The following is a 15,644-nucleotide window of genomic DNA, read 5'->3' as shown; positions in this document are numbered from 1 at the left end:
TATGGATTGTTCTTAATCATTCTCAGTTTGCAATAGAATTGAATCATTTTCATATCTTTCAAATGCATCTTTTGCTTTTGTCATCCCCATGTTGAATTGAGGAGGAATAAAGCTAACAGGATGTTTCTAAAATATTTATTTCTAAACCCTGACTTGATGATTACAGAATGTTTTAATACAGTGTATTTCATTTTCAGGTCCTGGGGAAAGATCACCCTGATGTTGCCAAGCAATTAAATAACTTGGCTTTGCTATGCCAGAACCAGGGTAAATATGAGGAGGTTGAATATTACTATCAGAGGGCACTTGAAATCTACCAAACTAAGCTGGGACCAGATGATCCAAATGTTGCAAAAACAAAGAACAATCTGGTAAGCCTTTCCCAAAGTAGATCTGAGACAAGATTTCTCATTAATTGAAATGCACTTTTATCCGCCATGTATTGTATTTCTTATTTATAAAGATAAATAAATCACTATGCTGATAACTTTTGGGGGGTATTTTGTTTTTAGGCATCCTGCTATCTAAAACAGGGCAAGTTTAAGCAAGCGGAAACCTTATACAAAGAGATTCTTACTCGCGCTCATGAACGGGAGTTTGGCTCTGTAGATGGTAAGAAACTGAGTCCCTAGATTTGAATTTATGTTTTATTTTTGTAGCTATGAAATAAAATTTGCAGGAAGTCAATAGTGTCCTGATTAAAATTGTTTTCTGCTTTAGGTGGACTTAAAAGGTGAGCTGATAGATGTGTTGGAAGTACGTTCATCATAAGAAAGCTTTTAGATACAGCAGTAAACATTTGATTCAAAAACATGAGGTAGACTTAGTGGGTTTATGTTTTATGGATTTTATTTCTGGTATAATTTATCTTAAGCCCAACTAAATCAAATTTTGGTATTTTAATAGAGGCAGAAGAATGTACGTCACTGTCCAGTCACAGAAAAAAGTCAATGCAGGATTTTTAGTGACATGAATAGAGACATTGTTTATGCAAGCCCTCCATTAACACATTTAAAGAATGGGGAAAATACCTTTAAATTGGGAATTACACTGTACATTGAAGTCATGTGCATTTTATAAACTAAAAATCCCAGTAAAGAGTTTTCATTCTTTTTTTCATTCCATGACAGTAGCATATGCACCACTTAGTAGATGTCAAAGTAGTTGTTACGATAAAAGAAATAAATTCATGTTTTCTAGCGCAGGACTAGACACATGACAAATGGGTGGCAGTATATACTGACTTCAAAGCTTCTCAGAAGTAACTGTTTCTAAGTTCAGATAAGAAAAGGAGGCAGAATTGTAAAACTGTAAAAGAGGTGCATGTTTTATTTATCTGCTGCTTGTAGTATGGACAGTAAGGTTTTTTGGTGGTGGTAATAGTATAATTCCCTGGTTCACAACTTCGTTTCAGAGTGGTGAAAATCAAACAATAAATACCTTGTAGTTTTGTTCTTCTATAAAATACTTTCTTGTTTCACCAGATGAAAATAAGCCTATCTGGATGCATGCAGAAGAGAGGGAAGAATGCAAAGTAAGACCATTGTTGTAAATATTTTTTGATGCTTTTACTTGTTTAAGTTGCAAATCAGGTACTTTTTTTCAACAATACCTTTGTTCTAGGGAAAGCAAAAAGATGGCACATCTTTTGGAGAGTATGGTGGCTGGTACAAAGCTTGCAAAGTTGACAGGTGAGTAATTTCTTTACAGGACAAGCAACTCAGCAATGCTCAGCGTCTCAGATTAAAGCATTTTTAAGAACGAAACCAAAGCAACCTTGGTTAGAGCTATAAAAACGATAATAATAAAAATTCCAGACCCAGGACTGGTTTTCAGGAATACAACAGCAGTTTTCAAGTCCTGAGGCTGCTTTTAATCTGGGCTGGTTAGATCCAGTAAATGACATAAAATTGCACCAGTTGTGTTCTTGGCAGTCCTTCAGGTGGCAGTGTAGGTCACCCTTCCTTCTGTACCACTACTTGGCACATGTGCCCTCCCTGCCCCTGCAGGGCCTCTGGAGAGGGCCAAAAATGACACTGCAAGCAACTACACCTTTAGTTACCTAGCTGGCACAAGAAAACAAAGTTAAACTGTCACAACAAAGCATTATTTGAATTTCTGAAGTCTGAAGAATATACTTTTGTAAATGACAATGTATACTTTAAAGTGAAATAAGAGAAACAAGGATTTCAGCTTGGATTATAGTTGGTGAAATATTTTTGTTTGTTCTAATTTTGTTATTAATGCAACTTCTTTAACATGTTGGTGGTACAATGTATTAATAAACCTGCAACTAGTACTGATAGTCAGTGAGGTTTTTTCATTCACTGAGTATTTGAATTCTCGTGTTAAACAAGCATCAGAGCCTTTGTACTGTTGAAATCTCTTTTCTTCTCCGTCCTGAGTTTTGTGTGCAATACTTTTTGTTGGTTTGTTTTTCATGTACTTGTTCATTCTAATGCATGAGAAAATCTTTTCTCTGTTGTTACTGGAGCAAAACTTCACTCAACAATACTGTGACTGAGCTGATTTTGTGCCATTGAAACAAAAATGTCTTGTTGGCGTGTGAGACTTGTTAATGAAATGGGCAATTTTTTTTCTTTTGTTCAACCATGGTTTGAATGCATAGAAACTGCAAATAGGTGTTAAGTAAAAGCTGATGAAAGAAACTGTTAATTACTTTTGTGACTAACGCATACTACAGTAATGGTCTCTCTATGCACGAATAAGCATATTTTTTGGAAGCTTCACAATTATTCAGTTGGTTAGACTCATCTAGAGCTAAATTTTCACCTTTAGATGCAGCTGAGTACAAGGTTATAGCATTCCAGTTTCAGGGATGTTGGCTGGTCACAGGATGAGACGTTGATATGCTTTGAAAGCGGTCAGCAGGTGTACATGAAGTACAGTATAGTGTATTTCAAGAGAGAATAAATTACTACAAAAAGATTTTAAGTACTATATTCATTTAAGCTTTTTTTAGTGAATTGAGAAGAGTTCACTGTGTGAGTATATGCATTACATAGAGTTATTTTTCTTTTCTTTCAATAGTCCAACAGTAACAACTACTTTAAAGAACCTTGGGGCACTTTACAGACGACAGGGCAAATTTGAAGCTGCTGAAACATTAGAAGAGGCAGCAATGAGATCTCGTAAACAGGCAAGTATGAAAATTCACCTTAATGATATTTCTGCATTGTGGTCGTGCAGATTTTCAACTTCGTGCATGCAGAATATAGAAACTTTCAGTGCCTGGTCACCTTCTAATTTCAGACTGAACTGGTGATAAAAACTGATACCATCTTAACACTTGCAGTCTGGTTAATTGTTAGGGCAGTGGCACCATATACTGGGGACATGATTCAAACTGGGGGTGAAATTATATGGAAAATGAAAGAGCAGAAAACACTGTGGTGGCCAGTAGTCCTCAACTGGCTGCTTGTCCTGGGAGAGAGACTGTAGCTGGGGGAAAATGGAGAGGTTCTGCTGGAAATCTTTGCCAGTCATGCCGTTCTATTTTCAATAAGGAGCTGTCAAAAATGTTCAGTTTCTGCATGCAACTGACTGACTAACAGAAACCTTTTGGTTCCTGTTACTTTTGTAAACTAATGGGATAGATATTACAGTGTCAGTGGGGGCTTTCTTTTCATGTGGTCTCTTTGTGCTCTCAGATCTACTGTTCAAGTAACCCTTTCTCCCTTCTCTTAGAAGGTAGAAGAGAGTTTGGGTTTGTTGGGGTTTATTGACTTTTGTTTTTTCTTTCCCTTTTGGATGGTTTGATACAATGTCTTTTATAAAAAAGCTTGTAAGACTGGACAAGAAAACGTGGGTTGTCAGTGTTAAAATGGAAAGCAAAGTAAGAAAATACAAGAAAACAACATGAAAGTTCAATTTTAATTTCATTTTTTATATGAGTGAATAAAGCTTGTATTTTTTCTAGACGCTTGCTGCCGACTATTTTTAAGGATGCTTCAGATTTTCACTGTGCATCGTATACCACCTATATACCATTAATCTGTAATATGTAGCAGTATACACACCCCTAGATTTAGATGTGTAGGAGACAACGCTGTGTTACAGCAGCATTTAACACTACCTTTTCATTCTGGGTCGTTCAAGTCATGCTCTTCACTTAGGGGAGAACATCTGTGTGGGAACCAAGAACCTGGTATCTCCATGCCACTAAGACAACTTTCTCATTCATGCACTTTTAAGAACTTTGGCATCCTTTTCACTTTCTGTATTGTGGTTAAATTTATGGATTTGCCACACACATCCCTGCTGTATTTGTTGCTAGTGCTGTACTGTAGAAGCTGCAGAATATTTTATGAAGTATAAAGCATTCATCTGGGATCTCTTCCTGTCAGCAAGTACTGGTTATGATGTGGAGTAGGTTTATTATAAAGAAGACAAAACTGAAAATAATTATAATTTGAGTTTTGATATTTTCTAGTTTATAAATTAAAGATTTTTGCCTTTAGTGCAGGGTTTTTGTAGAAGGTACTTTAGCACTTTTAAGATATTTAAACGATTATTTGATAGTTGATAGGCATTCTTTAACAAAGTGAACATATTCACCATATATTTAGTATGCTTATTATAAGCTTATATTCTATTTCATTTCTTTCTGAGGGAAAATTGCATTAATGCCAAGTGTTGTAAGTCAGTATTTTTAAATAACACGTATATATAATATATATATATAATATAAATAAATAATAAATAAGTCAGTATATTTAAATAACATTTTAAATAACACAACCTGCTTCTGAGGTATCAGATATTCAGACACCTCTCCAAAGGCAGGTGAACACTGCACCATTTGGTGGGTGGAAAACTTGAGAATTACACTGATGGTTCATGATCTGTAAATTGCTTAAATATTTAGCTGGTTGCCAGATTGCTTCGGGTAAGTGACACAGACACCACAAGGCTTAGATAAGCGATAAGAAAAGAGGAAAAGAATGGCAAGTCAGTGAATTCTCAAACTGCCAAACTGTCCACTTCATGCTGTATTGATTCTTGCAATTTATAAAGAGCAACTCAGCTACTCTCTGAAAGCAGAATTGGGCTGATAGAATTGTGGGTTGGTTTTACTTCTTGCTTGGTGCAGTTATTGTGTGTAAGTTGTAGATTAATAGAGCTTGTAACAAGGTAAAGCCTCTTCCCATTTTATCAAATTCTCAGGGTCTTGACAATGTTCACAAACAGAGAGTGGCTGAGGTGCTGAATGACCCTGAGAGCGTAGAGAAGCGGCGGAGCAGAGAAAGCCTCAACGTGGATGTGGTAAAGTACGAGAGTGGCCCTGATGGCGGCGAGGAAGTGAGTATGAGCGTAGAGTGGAACGGGGTAAGTACAGTACACAGTTGGAGAAGGTAGCCTAGGAAATCATCACCTAACAACTAGGGCTGTCCACCCACCAGCCTGCTGTGCTTTCAGGAGTTTCCTGGTTGATCTACATTGTATTTTATAATTTTGCAGAACCAATTAAGAAATTAGGAATAACATTTTGTCTATCATCATGCTAAAAACCTAGTAATATTTTAAAATTTTAAGGCATCCTTTCTGTTGTTGTCTTGAATGGTGACATTTCTGCAAGAATCCCAAGGAGTGGTATTTAAGGCTAAGTTGTGTAATGCTGATTGAGTGTCCTGGTTGTGGTCTGGTGTACAATTGCTTGTCAGTGGTTTGTTTTTACTGGTAGAAATATTCTGGCAATTAACTCACTTTTGCTTTTTTCCTTTTGGTGCCATATTTGCTTGATGTAAATGTTTCTTTAAAAATACTCCATCGGTTGGAATCACAAAGAACATTTGCTATGGAGGTATACTGAGTGTTAGCAGTTTTGGAGTAAATTAAAATGACCAGTCTAACACTAAAATAATTCTAATCTCCTCCTTACCCAGCTTGCTAGAGGAAGGAACAGAGCTTTTCAAACTGCTGTACAGTCCATTTCAAGAGGCAGTACCATCACATAACAATGTGATGGTGACTTCATGTTTCCTAATTGAAATTAATATGACTTTCCCATATTAAAATTTGTCTGGAGACAGGGCTTGTTCCTATTAGTTTCCCATATATTGGCTTCACTATATTACACTGATTGTCATAAAGTAAAAACATATATATACATATATATATATATATATATAATGTGATGACATATGCATTTTTCTAACCGTTGTTTTTCTTTAATTTGAAGGACAGTGCAAGCTTTCAGTTATTATCTGGATTATGTAGTTTGCTTCTGTCACCAGCTTTCCCATTCCTTATCCCATTGCTGGCAATGGGATACATATTGCACTGTTAACTAACTCCCAGCTGCAGTTCTGCTGAAAATACTCTCTTAGATTATAAAAGTGGTGTTGCTTTTGCTGTATGGGAGGGGAAGTAGCCTACTTTGCAATACTGGGTGTTCTGAAGCTTCATTTCTCTTACAATAGCAATCTTTTTTTCCCCCCATCTTTTTGTAAGCCACATGAGACAAAGCTTAGCATTCCAAAGAAACCTTGAGAAAACACGTAGTGCTTTAGTCTTAAAGGAGAATGTTCTTTCCATCTTTGCTTTTGTCTTTTTATTACTGTTTTCTTGGCATTGGTGTTCTCAGTGCCAAGACAGTCAATCAGCATCTATTGTGAATTAATACTGCATCATTAATAAAGCCAAAGTCAGATTGGATAACTCTCTTTTTAATTCTCATTTTGCCCATTCAGCATTAGAACTGTGTACTGTACTCCTCCCTTAATTTTCACTATACTTTGCATGACTGTATGTTCTAAATGGATTACATTTTTTCTGTTATTGACATTAATGCATGCAGGTTTTGGATGGAAAGGGCCTTCTGGGGAAAAGCAATAGACAGTATTTCTAGGTCAATATTTGAATCAAACTCAGTGATAAATTTTCTGGTCTGAAAAATTAAATTTTGACCTCTAAGGATAAGCAAACTTCATTTTTAGTGTGCTAAAGTGGCATTGCTTCATTCTCATCTTCCTTATTTCTTTTTTTCCCCCTCTTAAGAGAAGGTATTTTATATTACATGTTCTACGTGAAGTGGGCAACTCTCCCTCCCCTCTGCGAGTGTTTCTATCTCAGTGATGTTCTTCCCTCTACTTTATATGGTGTAGTTTTTTTTACCCTTGCGTGTTCCCTCCAGACAAAATACTCAGATTCATAAAACGTAGTAGAATCTTTCATTTGTGTCTGCAGAGCCTGCAGAGAGGCCTGCCTTTTTCCATTTAAATTCTTCGGAAGTGGTCAAGCTGACTGTCTGTCAGAGAGAAAGGTGGAGTATGCAAAGGGACAATGGTACTCAACAAAAAAATTTTGTTGGAAGATGTAATTAAGGGCCTTCCACATGTAATCCATATTAAGCATTGTAGGCTTTGATGTAATGTCTTACACTCTTACAAAAGAACTGAAATATCTATTGAAGTAAATCTGCCAGTAACTATTAGACATGTTAAGTGAGGTGTTACAGTGCATGTTTACATGTCACTTGTAAAGTTTGTGCCTTAAAGTGAACAGAAGATAATTGAAAATGCAAGGAAATACTTGGTCTTTGAAATATAAGGTGGAAAGGTCAAGATTTGGATCCCTTATACTTTTTCTATAAAAAAAAGCAGTGAGTACCTGTCCCTGGCATTTTTGTGAATGCTGCAGGACAGATGAAAATCTTTGTGCTACTTATTATAATGTTTGTAGTGTGAGGAAGTATCTTTTCATACTCTAAGCCATATGCTTCAAACAGACAGGCTTTTGGGCATGTAAGTCCACTTTCAGGTGGGAAAGGAAAACTATGGATTTCACTACCACAGACGAGAGTTACTCTTGTTTAGTAGGTGCCAGACAGGGGGACATTGTAGCAGACAAAGGACAGGAGGTGGTGATGGTGGGAAGGTGTAAGCAGCAGCAATAAGGTGATTCTCATTCTGAATGACATAAAAATTGGCAATTAAACTTTGCCATAAAAACATCTTGTGATTTTGGTTTTTGATTACTCTGAACTCAGGAACTTTTTTTTTTTATCCTCAGCTCATGTTTTAGAAGTGTTTTGTTAATGAAGCAGTCAGCGTTTAACTTAGGAGTTTGATATTTTTATTTTAGATTTGAAGTACCCAAAGCTTGTCTGCTTATTGCTACAGTTCTGGTTAGGTTTACTGAACAGTTATACTCTATACCTACCAAATTTGTCTTGCCTTTGGATCATTTTCATTACTCTAGTATTGCTGATTTCAGACCACAGGAATATTAGCCTTTTCACTGATCTAATACTTCTAGCTGGAATTTAGACTTCAGTTTATTTAATCCTGCAAAGCTGAAGTCTGTCTTTAAGTGTGAACAACATATGCAATTTAGTTTGAAACATAAATACTCAGTTAGAATTAGATCTTCTAATCACTTGTAGCAAGGCATTTTGCCATTTCCAGGTATCATGAACCTATCAATAGTGGTCTCTGTACTTGCACAAAGAATGGAAAGTGTGCAAATTGAACCACAGTTTATTTTAAAGGTGGATTGTTTCAGCTGCCTCACTGCATTAGGGAGAGTAGAGAAAATTCCACTTGGATTGTATATATGGACACAAACAGAGATATGTTCTATACTTGTGAAAGTGAATTGACCCAGGCCAGTTGGATTCTAGTTCCTTAAGGGAATGAAGAGAATTTTGTCTGGAGGTTAGGTGAAGACCTCTTTCTTCTTGCACTTTTGTTTCAAGGAAAATTCCTGACAGAAGTTAAAGCTGAAATGAATGCACTTTGCTCTATTCCTCCTTATTTATTTATTTATTTATTTATTTTTTATTATTTTGAGCTAACATCATCTGAAAAAAAATCCCTTTTTTTTGTTTATGAAATGTAACAGCAAAGCTATTTCTTGTTAAAGGTGTTTCATATTTTATACAAATTCTGACTTGAATGCACAGCATCAGTCATGCTCAGTTGTCAGTCCCATCTCAGTGATGTAGGTGAAACTGCATGAAGATGTAGGTTCTGGTAATTGCAAAGGCCTGCACTTTGTACTTAAGGGCTGTCCAAATAGTTACTCTGGAAAAAAAAAAGTTTTGAACATGACCTAGAAATACTGTAAACTAACTGTTCAAAATTGAAAACTGTTGAATTTTTCCCAACAGTTTCATTCAGTTTTTCTCTCTCCATTTCTGACAGGCCTAGATGCCTTTTGTGATTCTTATACTGTCTCCTGCATGACGGGCGTGCACCATCTTCAAGCTTTAACTTCTCTCTTCAGTACTGACTGCTGTGTTTTAGCAAACCCCTTAAGATTCCTGTCAGAGCTACACTTCCCTGTAAACTGGCCATTCCTTCAGTGCTGGTGTCGTTTTTGGTTTTCTATTTCTGTACCTGTGTAGCTTTGCCAGATATGTACCTAGTCATACCAAATGTTATTACAACCATTTGCTGTGTAATACATTAGTAAAAAAACCAAACAAGTAACAATGACCTTTATAAGTAGCTGTTCACTATGGAATAAAGGTAGTTAAAAGTATCACACAAGGTATTATTGAAATGGCATGATGGTGATCTTTACAGGAGAAAAACCAAACCCGTAAAGTAAAGCATGTTCTCCAAGTGCTTTAAAATGTATTTAGAGACCTATTATATGGTTAACATCAATATGGAACTCTGGATGTCTTCACTTACAATTATTCTAAAGTAGCATTGCTGTTTAGTCTTTGTGTGAGATTTTGGCAATTATGCTTTTCTCTACTAATCTTGGTGTTCAGTGATTTGTGTATTTGTCTTTCTAACTTCTAATAAACTCACTCCAACTCAGGTGTCTGTCTTTGCTTAGTAGTGCTTTTTTCTTTTTCAACTCTTCTTTCATAATCACGTAGGTTTTCTGTGGACTGGGAAGTGGTCACTTCTAATCTTACTAAACTGTGGTTTTTGTAAGAGTAAAACATTTAAAAATAGAATTGTGGTCCCTTGCAAGTTTCTCTGGGTCAGCACAGCAGTGTAAAACATGAATGCAATATATGAAAAATTAATTTCATTGTGGTTTGCATTTTCTTTGGTAAAAGTTAAAAACTAAGCACAGGAATTTGACCATAAGTATTCCTGAACAGAACTATTTTTGTTTAGGGATTTTAGGGTTAATTAAACATGTTTGCAAGTAATGTAGATATTTAGAAAAAACAAAACATGTTTTTTTCTTAGACTGATGGAATGCTTTTGCTTGGGGCTTGTACTCTGTTAACCACGGTATGCTCATATGAAATGGTGGTGGTGAATTGTTGGACTCCTGTGGTGGGTTTTTATTAATGATGAATTGTGGCTTGGGCATGTCTTCACGTTTAGAAATCTTTGTTACACGTTGGAAGGAACCCTTTTGCTTTGGTAAGGTTGTAGCTATATGGTATTACATGTTTAGGTAAATGTATATAGTATAAGTATATATTAATAGCAATTAAAAAGTAATAATTCATCACTGAAGTGTTTTCAAGCCAGGCTTGGGGGTGGGCAGCAAGCTGTTGCAGTATCACATGTATTCAATTTTTTTCAGGATGGCACTGGATCTCTAAAGCGCAGTGGTTCCTTTAGCAAGCTCCGAGCCTCCCTTAGACGCAGCAGTGAGAAGCTGGTTAGGAAGCTGAAGGGAGGAAATTCCCGGGACAGTGAACCAAAGAACCCAGGGTAATTATCTGTTCTTAGCTGTGCTGGTGTCCCTTGGTCTGTGCCCCAGTGTGGCCCAGGGTAGTTCCTAGGGCAGTGTTCCCTTCCCTGCTTAGCTAACTGCATATCATACACAGCTATATCTTAAAGAAGAATAAAATAGGAAATAACTTCTTAAACTTCCATTGTAAGTTCTGTAAGAGCTGAGGATTTATATATGCTTGTAAGAATTAACTCTACTTAAACAATTTTTTTTTTCCTTTTGGTGCTTTACCTACTTGAAGATTAGAAAAGCTTCATACAACTATTGATAAATGTTAGTCATCTGCAAAACTGTCCTTTTCACACAGCAGTGGAGAATAATAAATGTTACTGATTTTTATAGTAAAAGCCTGAGTACAGTAAACCCACAACTAACATTCTTGATATAGCTTAGTATCTTGATATATTCTTGATATAGCTTTATATATTGTTGTGAGCATAAAGAGAATTACCAAATGAAGCCCCTCTTGGTTTCTGTTTTTGGAAAGCTCAGATGTCAGAGAGCAGAGGAGAATGTTGAAAAACTTAGACCTAGTTGTGCATCTTACTAACATTTTGGCTTCAGTGAAAAAATTTGGCTTCAGTGGTAAAAATTCACATTTAATGAGTCTGACTGCTCACTCTTCCCAATCTACCACGGTATTATGGATTTGAATGTATGTAATATTTCTCATAAATCCCTAAAATCATTGACCATTTATTGGCTGCTGCAGAGAAATGGAAGTGTTAAAGTGCACCTACTGTTTTTCATAGTGGCACTTCTGAGTGTTCCCTCTCATGATTGCAGTAATTTTTTCAGGGGTTTTTTCCCTTGCTGTGGAAAACTGGAACTCATTTAGTTGACAGGAAACCGTATGACAGTGTGAACTTGTGCTCTGAAACAGTCATTTTGGAGAACTTGGGGTGACTTCTGATGGAGAAACTGAATCTGAGTAATGTAGTTGGTGATGATGATGATGGTATTACTTGAGAGAGTGACCTGGAGGCAGGGTCTCACTCTGTTTCTGGAAATGCTCTAGTGAAGTTTTTCTCACTGTTTTTATGGCTGTAAAACATAAAGTACAGCTGCAGTACATGTAGAATTAGCTTCCTCACATATCTTTTTCAAATTCAGCCTGATCTGAATTTTAGAGTTGTTACTGAAAATTTCACTGCCAGACACTTGATGTTGAAGGCACTGAATAGAATTCAAGGTCAAAATTCCTTTGCGTTTATTGGTCCATCATTAAGAACTACCTCTGAGGTAAGAGGTTGGGAAAAAAACATGGAAAGCATGGGATCAGAAGAAGGAAATGTGTAAATGTAAAATGCTTTAGGGAAAACAAACAAAGGCAAGCCAAAGTAGAATGAAAGGGAGATTTCCTTCTTTTTCTTCAGTATTAGCATTTTTATACATTGGTTTTCTGTGTCTATTCAATTCTGTCCAGAGTTCATACATCATAGTTCAGGTATATTGTTGTATGAATAGATACATATATCCATAGCTAATTTTGAATTTTCTCCTCATTTTTGCAAGATGTGGAAAGGTTTTCAGTTTCACAAAGGAGGTTTATTTCTTATTTTCTGCAGTATTTATAGCTAACTCTTTCTGCAGGTAAAGTAACCCCGTGTTTATAAGTGTAGAAAATTATGCTTACATATAACTGAAGATATTTGGCTTTGCAACGCCTGTGAGAACTCACCTGCCTTGTTACTGTCTGCACCTGAGTTGTGTTACCTGACCGAAGTCATCTACCCAGATTAACATGAGTAACACTGTGGGGTCTGTAGCACCAGATGAGGTTTCCTCAGATGAAGGCATAAATGTGAAACAAAATTGAAAGCAAAGCAATATCTTCCTTGCTCTCCCTTTCTGACAAAATGGTCTTGTTTTTAGATGTCACTATAGCTCTCAAGGAATAATTTATTCTTAAAGCTTGCAATAAGTGTATTGCATTGACAGGCTTTTATGTAGATAGGCACTTTCAGTGTATAGGACAATAAATACTATAATTTCTGTTCTTGTAATAGAGTTTTTAAATCCTAATTTATATTAGCTTGTTTTAATAACAGAGATTTCTGGTATTAAACACCAGCTTTGTAGGTCATAAAGCATAGCTGTACATATTGATATTTCAAGAAATCATTTTGATTTCATTTTCCAAAGAAACTCCAGTAAATGGAATTAATTTTTTTTTTCCGCTTCTGAGTGCGACAAAAGGGATATTCAGTGGTTACCATGCAGACCTTTCTTTGATAGCTGAATATTACAATACAGCACACATACAAATCTTCCTTGCTGTGAAGGCAGCCTCTTTAGGTAGAACATTTCTGAGCCTCCGTCCTTACTAGTGCATTCCCTGCCTGTGTCTCTAGGAAGACCTTACTTTGAACTTGATTTACACCTCTTGTTTATACTCTGCTTCTGTAAATAGGAATTGATGGTGCTGGTGTGAGCACTGAGTGAGAAATACTCGAATAGCAATACAGTCACATCACAGGATGAAGGAAGGGCTTAGTGTTCATGTTGTTGCTTGATACAGAAGGTTGAAGAGATTAAAACGGAAAACTCATCAGGGAAATTGTTTCTTTACAATCTTACAAAAGCCTTTTAGACAAACAAGTATCTTAAAACTCATCTTTGAAACATGCTATACCTGAAGCAAGTTATCAGTTCTTTATCATTTTTCAGAATTCAGTTCTGTAATAATTTAACTTTGATTAATTAGTGTTCTTTATTTTTTCACTTAAAAATTTTTGACCATACAGCAGAACAGTTAAGATTTCTAATCTAAAAGGGAAAAAACAATCTTTAATTATTGCTGTTACTTACACATCAGAAAAAAACCTGTATGTTCTTTGTCCAGTTGTGTTTGTAACACAGAGGGAACTAAAAGTGCATTGCCAGACTAAAATTATTAAAAATGTTGATTTAAACAAACCCAAACAAATAAAAGACCAACCCACAAACAAAGTAGTATCTCAGGTATGAATAATTTTTTTTTAATTGGCACTTTAGCAAGAACCTAAAATGTGCGTGTGAATTTTTACTGGTGGAATTTCTGTTTCCCTGGAATGTTTTCCATAAACCTTTATGCTTTTTTGGAGAGTTTTCTGTAACATTTTGTTTGTTTTACAGATTAACTTCCTTTGACTTCCATATATAACCCTTGTTGTACCTGTTTCCTTGAATAAATGAGAGGTGTACACCATGCATGAGTCCTTGCTTTGTTGTTGCTAACACTCATGTCAAATATTTTCAATTGTGTGCTTCTGGCTTTCGAAACACCCAGATTTAGTGCTGGGGAGAACCAGCCAGCCTGTGTTGTGTGGCAGCTGTTGCCCTGTGTTTTGGTTCATTGTCCTGCTAAGCTTTTGCTTTACCAAAGCATTTAAAACTTGTGCTTTGACTGTTAGTGTTGCTTCAGTAGAAAGAAAAGCTGGTTAATATCTAACGTGATCTGTATGGATAAACCTTTCCATGTTACTGGAAGGCATTGGGAAGTTTGCATCAGCCAGTTGTCTCAAGCTGCAGGTAGCACTGCAGGGTTAGGGCTCATTCTCTTGTGACCAGTTCAACAAATATGTATTCAAAGCCCTCATTTAGTTCTGAAATAGTTAAAGAGCTCATGAAAAATCAGAGCAAATGCAGAATATTCTGAGGAATGGACAGACACTGGTGTAAAGGACATCAGACATTCCATGATAGAAGTGTTAGGGCTGATCCTGAATTTCATTACACACACTTGAAAATATTTTTTGTTAAATTTTGTATATATTTGAGAAATGGAGGTAAATTATTAATCCTCATTTCAAACAGCAGCAGATATTGCAGTTAATGCAGTGATATTTTGACTGTCAGTATCTCCTGGATAGGTGATTAATTTTTTCCCCTCTTCCATTGCTTTCCATACCATATTCCAGGGTGCTTGTTACTACTGCCTGGGGTGTTGTAAAGCCAAAAGCACAACCAAAGTTAACAGCAGCAACCATCTTGTTTCTTTTCACTTTGAAATATTTAAAATAAAACATTCTAAAATGCTTTTAAGAATTGATTGATAAGACTTATCTCAATGAGGCAGAAAGTACCAAACTAACTTTTTGTTGTAGCTTTTTCAAGGTAAATGCTGCCTGCACAACAAACTTGTGTTTCAGATGTTTTTTTCCTAAACTGTCTGCATGTTTTGATGCTTTTGTAAGAAGCCACACAAAATTGAAACTGATAATTGATTAATTAAAACTCAGTGTAAGTCACTGTATTAATTTGATGCGCTTTAAAAATTGAGATTTTGAGTTAAATCAGTTGCCTGAAATGTTTAAGCTCTAAGGAGCTTGTAATTTTGGGGGGTTTAAATGTAATTAGAACTGAGTACAAACATATTTGAACTTCTGTACTTGTTACATTAAAGGCTATCCCTCAGATCAGTTTTGGGACATTGCTCCCCCTCCCTTCACTGTGCATTGCTCGTTGTTGTACTTGTGTTTTTAGAGCTGTAGTTTTCAGCCATTCTGATTGGTTTATCCTTGCATGTTCACTGTCCTGGTTGCAGCATGAAGCGTGCCAGTTCTCTGAATGTTCTTAACATGGGTGGCAAGGCTACTGAAGATCATTTTCAAGTAAGAAGCCCTACAATACTCTTACAAAAATAAATACTGTTTAGTAGGGTTTGGGATAAAAAGAGTGTGATAAATAATAAACCAACTCAGTGATTGTAAGATCCTTCTTCACTAAGGTGTTTGAAGCGTGTGCTTAAGGCATCATTCTGTGACACACTTGTGAATTATTATTAATTTTAAAAAGGGTTCAAGTTCAGCCAGTAAAGAGCATTGGCTTTTTTGATACCAAGCAGTCTCTGGCTTTGGACTTCCGTTGGATATAAAACTTACGGAATTGCATTCTTGTAAAAACAACTTAAAAATGCAAGAACTGTTAAAGCCCAGTTCATTGTTTTTTTTATTTCAGCCCCTTTATTGCAAAGAGCCCTATCA

General features: G+C 36.1%; 1 protein-coding gene across 7 annotated transcripts in view; it reads left to right on the top strand.

Moving 5' to 3' along the window:
* KLC1 (kinesin light chain 1) overlaps positions 1-15,644 on the top strand; it is a 47,112-nt gene that overhangs the window by 26,723 nt on the left and 4,745 nt on the right. The window contains exons 8-15 of one of the 7 annotated variants that reach the window (XM_048308437.1): positions 198-371; positions 513-612; positions 1,485-1,534; positions 1,624-1,691; positions 3,052-3,160; positions 5,212-5,349; positions 10,525-10,655; positions 15,206-15,272. In XM_048308437.1, coding sequence (XP_048164394.1) covers positions 198-371; positions 513-612; positions 1,485-1,534; positions 1,624-1,691; positions 3,052-3,160; positions 5,212-5,349; positions 10,525-10,655; positions 15,206-15,272 — 837 coding nt within the window. Of the gene's footprint in view, positions 1-197; positions 372-512; positions 613-1,484; positions 1,535-1,623; positions 1,692-3,051; positions 3,161-5,187; positions 5,350-9,167; positions 9,795-10,524; positions 10,656-15,205; positions 15,273-15,644 lie in introns of those variants that run through there. The other 6 variants (XM_048308438.1, XM_048308436.1, XM_048308440.1 and 3 more) reach the window with 6 other exon arrangements.

The sequence above is a fragment of the Corvus hawaiiensis genome, chromosome 6 (genome assembly GCF_020740725.1).
Source record: "Corvus hawaiiensis isolate bCorHaw1 chromosome 6, bCorHaw1.pri.cur, whole genome shotgun sequence".
Taxonomy (NCBI): Eukaryota; Metazoa; Chordata; class Aves; order Passeriformes; family Corvidae; genus Corvus; species Corvus hawaiiensis.
The sequence above is the reverse complement of the archived record's forward strand: the minus strand, read 5'-3'. Positions and strand labels throughout refer to the sequence as shown.